Raw genomic sequence first — 6,902 nt, 5'->3', positions numbered from 1 at the left:
TTTTTTTTTTTTTTTTTTTTTTTTTGGATAATGAAGGTTATTAGTCAAAGGATCCTTGCATTTACTGTTTATAAAAAACTAAAAATTTTATCATCAAATGTTTTCAACCTGTGGTTTAGGGTATCGGATTGTGCATGAGGGATTGAGGCTGGTAGGTTGTAGGCTCCTTATGCTAGATTCAGTTCTTGAGTCCTTCTATGTGAGGGTTTCTGGAAAGCTTTTGTCAGATAATAAGTTTTCTAATGCACATTGCCTGCCGTGTAAAAGCAGCTGTTGGACAATACTTCAGTTTTTCTAGGTTTTTTCAGAAGGTACTTCCAGGATTTGGATGATGGATACAAATTACCTTTCAAAATGATCTCTGTTTTTTGGTTTTCTTTTTGTGGATCACTTGAATATAAAATGCATTAGTTAAGTGTTCTGATTATTTGCAATCTGTATGAACAGAAGTGAACTGGAGGCCCTTTCTAGCTAGAATGTTTATTTCAGTATAAGTTAACAATGCAGTTTCTCATCAATCAGGATTCTCACAGTTTGGAAGAGTCATGCTACTATAACTCCCAGTAACAGCACAATGAACTCCAGTAACCTCAAGTTTTTATAGCCGATGACTTCACTGGGACTTGTCTAGACAGCAGTTACTCTGTGAAGTCCTAGCACGTTAGGGCTGGATGAGATCTAACAAAGATACTGTTACTAGATGGCCTAAATGTTCTGTTTGCTGTGGTAGCCATGGTTTTGGGGTTTGAGGGATGGTGAGCTTCAGCATGGAAAGTGGGAAGTGGATTGGCATAAATAAGGGAGAGGGCCCAACCTTGGTTTTGGATGCAAGTATAAACGGCAGCAAATTTGAAAGGAATTTCATGTCTGCTCATGTTTAGTCAAAATGGAAGAGACTTCTAGAGGTTATACCCAGAGCACACTATTCCAGTCAATAAATTTGTAATCTTTTGGATTGGCTCTCCATGGCAAAGTAACTAACCTAGAAAACCTGCTTACATTATATATGTATTTTTGCTAATGAAATCCAGATGCTGTTAAAGAGTTTCTTGTCTATGCGATTTGGATTGGGATCTGTATGGCTCCCCAACCTTCAGTATTGTAGTCAACAAAATAATTAGTCAAATAGAAAAACTGACTTTTTAAAACAAACTTTTAAAGGGGTTATTTTGTTCTCATGGCTGTTGACATAGAACTGCCAGATATCATTTAGTGCAGAGTCTGAACTCTGTAAACCCATAGCTTTCCTGGCCTGGAAGTGGCAAAGATTAGAACGTACTTGCTAGTCCAGCTCTGGCTACTTTGCCAGATTTAGATTTGGTCTAAGAACCTGGAAAAGAAATAGCAATAGCTTTGTCTCTGACAAAGTGTCTTGAGAGATCTCCGTATGGTTTGGAGTTTAAACAACTACATGAGTGGGAGGGTTGCAACATTATGCGCCCTGAGCTCACATAATAGCTGGGCTTCTCGTTAACTTTGAATGTAAGAAAGTGACTTGTGTCTGTAAGCTTTCTTCAGAGAAAGAACATGGGTGATTCAGACTTACTGAGAATAAATATAAGCACCTTGTATGTGGTGAAAAGTTTGCACGTCAAGTATGTACACTTCACTCCAAGCCTTGTGACAATGAGTGAGTGACTCTGTCCCCCCTTCTGACTGTCTACTTCTGCAGGAAGCTGCCCTCTGTCGACAGCTCCCCATGGAAGCTGAGGCTCTGGCCCCAGTTCAAGCTGCTGTCAATCCTCCCACCATGACCCCAGACATGAGATCCATCACCAATAATAGCTCTGATCCTTTCCTCAACGGGTGAGTTACTATTTGTGGGGCACTTATTTCTATTCTCTTTATTATGTGGTCTAAACTATAATGGGGTCTTTGTGGACACTGGGGAAAGTTGGGGAGCTTGAGAGGCAAGGGTAGAGGGAGAAAGTGGAAGGAAGGAGCTAAAAAAAAAAAGAAAGGCAGAGGAAGGCACCTGCTTTTTAAAAAATCCTTAAATTGGGGCAATTCCTGTGGCTCAGAGGAGTAGGGCACCGGCCCCATATACTGGAGGTGGCAGGTTCAAACCTGGCCCTAGCCAAAAACTGCAAAAAAGAAAAAATAAAATTCTCAAATTTAAAAATTGGTGATGTGACATGGAGTAAACCCATAGTCAATAATTTGAAAATGGAGATGAGCTTATAATTTGAATATAATGGCATTGTTTAGGAATTAGAAGAATTTTATGGTTTTCTGTAGCCAACAGGGGAATAAAGGCGCATCACATGGCAAATTGAGAACAAAACAATTAAGAAATGATGTTTACATGGCTTGGCTTCTGTAGCTCAGTGACTAGGGCACCAGCCACATATACGGGAGCTGGCAGGTTCAAATCCAGCCCAGGCCTGCCAAACAACAATGACAACTACAACCAAAAAATAGCCAGGCGTTGTGGCAGGCACCTGTAGTCCCAGCTACTTGGGAGGCTGAGGCAAGAGAATCGCTTAAGCCCAGGAGTTTGAGGTTGCTGTGAGCTGTGATACCATAGCACTCTACCCAGGGCAACATAGTGAGACTCTGTCTCAAAAAAAAAAAAAAGAAAAGAAATGATGTTTACAGTGACGTGTGAATAAGGTCTCAAGTTTAATACTTATTCTACATTGTCAGTTTCCTGGTTACAGTAATTGCATTATAATTATGTAAGGTATTATTGGGTAAAAGATATGTAAAACTGTGTTCTTTTTGAATCTTATATGAGTCCAAAATTATTTCACAGTTAAAAAATTAATTGGCTAGGTGCCTGTGGCTCAAGTGGCTAAGGTGCCAGCCACATACACCTAAGGTGGCGGGTTCGAATCCAGCCCAGGCCCGCCAAACAATGACGGCTGCAACCAAAAAAATAAAATAAAATAAAATAAAATAAAAATAGCCAGGCGTTGTGGCAGGCGCCTCTGGTCCCAGCTACTTGGGAGTTGGAGGCAGGAGACGTGCTTGAGCCCAGGAGTTGGAGGTTGCTGTGAGCTGTGATGCCATGGCACTCTACCCAGGGGGATAGCTTGAGGCTCTGTCTCAAAAAAATAAAATAAAAATAAACCCCAAGGAACAGAGGGAAAGAGAATTGAGCCAAAAATATCTTCATAAGTAGAAGTAATCCACTATAATTCTAGCTTTTAAAAACTAGATAAAGGGCAATGCCGTATTTCCTGTTTTTCTGCCCTTGCAGAGGCTTCTGGTAAGCAAGCAAACACAAATGTAGCCTTAATAAAGGAGGTAGAAATATACAGTATCCAAAATGAACAGACTTTTAAGTTATGGATTTTAAGTCTATATTTAAAGTACAGAAAAGTATAAAGAATAATGTAAGCTTTATCAGGGAACTCTGGGTAATAACCCAGGTTTGCCATATTTCCATCTGATCATTTTTTTAATAAATGAAATATTACAATTAATATTTGAACCCATCCTTACCACCACTGAACTCTCATTTTTTCCCTTCTTCTGTCCTCAGTGATAGCCACTATTGAGAAACCGGTGTGTATCCAGTGACAGATTTTTATACTTCTTTAAGAAAAAGTTCTTTTTGCTTCAAAATACTAAGTGGGTACAAATGTTTCAGGTTACCCAGACTGCATCTGTAATGCGTGAGTCCCAGCTATAGGTGTGCCCATCACCCAGACAGTGTATTTGCAGCAATGTGGGTGGAACTGGATACCATTCTCCTGAGTGAACACCACGTGTACTCACTGTTAAATTGGAGCTGACTGAAGAGCACACACGTGCACAGAGGGGCCAGCACCGCTCGGTGGAAATCCACCAGGGGAGAGGGGAGGTTTTTATACTTCTTACTTACCGCCTAGTAGTATGGATGTCAATAAACACTATTCGGCATTGTGTTCTGTTATTTAAGATGTTACATCAATGGTATTAAACTCTATGTATAGAAGCGTCCCAAGTGGTTATTTTGAGATGGAAAGGAAATCAGTGTCCACTTACTATAAAAGGCCACTTTTCCTTGCAGTTTATTTCATTGCCTAGCATGCTGGGCAGAAAGACAGACTAGTTCAGAGTTCCAGGACTAGATTTCAGTTTTAAAACGGGCTCACGCCTTTTGCTCTCCAGGGGACCGTACCATTCGAGGGAGCAGAGCACTGACAGCGGCCTGGGGCTGGGGTGCTACAGTGTCCCCACAACTCCGGAGGACTTCCTCAGCAACGTGGATGAGATGGACACAGGTAGGAGCACAGCCGGCAAGTACTGGCAAGTTTACATTTTTAAATTGTCTCTTTGACCGTCTCGATTTTAAAATCTAACCAGAAACAGTCTCAATAGCCAACATAAAATGACAACCGAAAAGCCACCCAGGCACCGTGAATATCCCAAAGCCCCTTCCCCGTAGATGATACAAAAGAGAGTTTTACAGCAGGGCACAAGATTTTAAATTCTGTTTTTGGTCTTTTTTTTTTACTCACTCTTGCTTTGAGTAGCCCTCTCCTCACAATTGCATCAAGGTACCAGCATCCACCTTGCCACTCTCTCCCCCACAGAGGGATCTCGGAACTCTTCTGGTTTTCATTTGTAACATATGGGCTACTTTTTCTCCTAGGAAGTGATGCCGGTTTATAGTTTTACCATCATGCAAATATTTTCATGTCATTTACTGCATTTGGGAAGCAGTTGGCAGTGGGCGTTTGGAAAGTTGAGGAACTCTGAGGATTCTAAATTGTCCGCACCAAGTCGGATCATGGTAACCAGTCCTCTCTCCCCAGTGAAAAAGAGGAGAGTCAGGGAGTCTGGAGACCATTGGTTGCCAGCTGGTGCAGCCTTCCGCCAGAACTCAGCAGGCTTCCTCCTCTTTTTTCTCCTGCTCTCAGGGAATAAGGCTTCCAATTGCAAAAACTGAATTTCCTCTTATTTTACAGTTACATAGACTTAATTGTGAGAGTCCTAAACTCCTGGGAGATATTCTGTATCTAAAATAAGTGACAACCGAGGTGTCCAAGTTTCTCCTCCATATCACTGACGATAGAAAATTTTTTGTTCTGTGATGAAAATAAAAAATTTCTTTCCGGCTGGGCACAGTAACTCAAGCCTGTAATTCTAACGCTTTGGGGAGGCCAAGGCAGGAAGATCACTTGAAACCAAAGTTCGAGACCAGCCTGAGCAAGAGTGAGACCCTGTCTCTACAAAAAAATAGAAAAGTTGGCCAGGTGTGATGGTGTATATTTGTAGTCCTCATTGTTCTGGAGGCTGGGTCAGGAGGATCACATGAGCACAGGAGTTAGAGCTTACAGAGAGCTGTGATGATACCCCTGTGCTTTAGACTGGGAGACAGAGCAAGACCCTGTCTCAAAAATAAAAATTAAAGAATTGCTTTCCCCACGTTTTTGTCCATAGTGCTCATGGAGTCTCTGTTCCTAAATAACTCCTCTTCGTCCTGGGAATCTAAATTGTTGGTAGGACTGAGTCGAATTTCATCTTATTAGGGTTCTATGGACTTACTTATGAGAGTAGCCAGGTTGCTGGGAAGGGCGGGGTAGGAGTGGTTCCCCCAGGGCTTAGTTAAGCCCATCATATTTGCCTTGAGAGGATTGCACAGACTGTCTTGTGCGGAGTCACACAAGAATAGTTTGAATGGTTTGTTTTGCCGTTCTTCAATTTATTGCTTCAGTTTTCTCCCTGACCCTCCTCCCCCTTTCATCTCTGTTTTTTGGTGTGAGATTTATTTTGTTCTTATTGGAATGGCCTCGTGAAGTGGCTCCTTCCTATGTTTAATACTTGTTTAGTTTTCATCTTTTAAATCCTGGGAACTCAGTAGGGATAAAAAGTAAAGTTAAATAAGAAAAAAACCTCAGGAGAGCTAAATCTAAGATTGACATTAAAAAAAAAAAAAGGATGGATTTTATTCTACATCTTTTTTAAATGACCTCAAATAGGGAGTGTTTTTGGAAGGTATAATGTGGAATTAAGTGGTAGCCTAAAAAGAACATAGTCTTTGCAGACGGGCAGGCTGAGTGGAATCCTTGCCTCTCTACTCTTGGCAGTGACTTTGGGTAAGTTATGTAACCTCCGTGGGCCTCAGATTTCTCATCTGTAAAGTGGGACTAATATGCTCACATCAAGGAATTGTGACAAGTTGTGATATCACAGAGCCTGACACAAAGTTCTCTCCTCCTTCTAAGAAAGCTAATGTTATGCACCACATGGATTTGAGAAATATTAACTGTGCCGATTTAACCTGGTTCAGTAAGTGTCACCTTGAGTGTGGGGGTCATCTCTATGAAGACTTTATAGGCAGTGGGCATAACTCAAGGGGAGAAATGTCCTTCCACAGTAACAAGAGTAAGAGTAGCTGGGAGGTGGACAGAGCTCAAGTGTGGCTGGAAAAAATCTGTGAGGCTTGCTGACCACACGCTGGCCACATGCTGCATGGGAATGGGCCAGCTGAGCACTCCCTTTGCAAAACACACTTGGGAACAACAGCTGGACCTGCTTCGAGGAGAGAGTAAAGGGAATAGCATGAGCGAAGGCTAGGAAATTATCCATCCTTCCAGAATATTCTGCAATAATCACACCCTTTGAAGAATTGCCTGGTTTTTGTCCTCTTTACTTTTGAAATGGATTAACCTACAAAGACTAAAAAGATGACTCTAAGATGGCAGGGTTGCTCCAGAGAGAGATACGTTAGGATACTAACCTTAATGAAGAAGCTAAACTAGTCTCTTTGTGCTTTCCTCGCCCAAGGAGAAAGAAGAGAGAGTGCTTTAAAATAGAGATTTTGTTTGGCTAAAAAAATGAATTCTTGAGTATGAGGAAGTTAGAATGGGGACCCGGTACAGACAGATGATTCTAACTGAACATGAAAAAAGAAGACGTCTGGCACTTTAGATTCTGTAGTTTTAAGACTTTTTTTTTTTTTTTTTTTT

General features: G+C 41.4%; 1 protein-coding gene across 1 annotated transcript in view; it reads left to right on the top strand.

Annotated features, from left to right (window-relative positions):
* The window catches only part of WWTR1 (WW domain containing transcription regulator 1), a 144,112-nt gene that overhangs the window by 133,839 nt on the left and 3,371 nt on the right, over positions 1–6,902 (top strand). Inside the window, exons 5-6 of the mRNA XM_003789475.3 lie at positions 1,673–1,806; positions 4,099–4,211. Coding sequence (XP_003789523.1) covers positions 1,673–1,806; positions 4,099–4,211 — 247 coding nt within the window. The remainder of the gene's footprint in view (positions 1–1,672; positions 1,807–4,098; positions 4,212–6,902) is intronic.

This window comes from Otolemur garnettii, unplaced genomic scaffold, assembly GCF_000181295.1.
Source record: "Otolemur garnettii isolate 467f Iridium unplaced genomic scaffold, OtoGar3 scaffold00032, whole genome shotgun sequence".
Lineage (NCBI taxonomy): Eukaryota > Metazoa > Chordata > Mammalia > Primates > Galagidae > Otolemur > Otolemur garnettii.
Note: the sequence above shows the minus strand (reverse complement) of the source record. Positions and strands in the feature narration are given on the sequence as shown.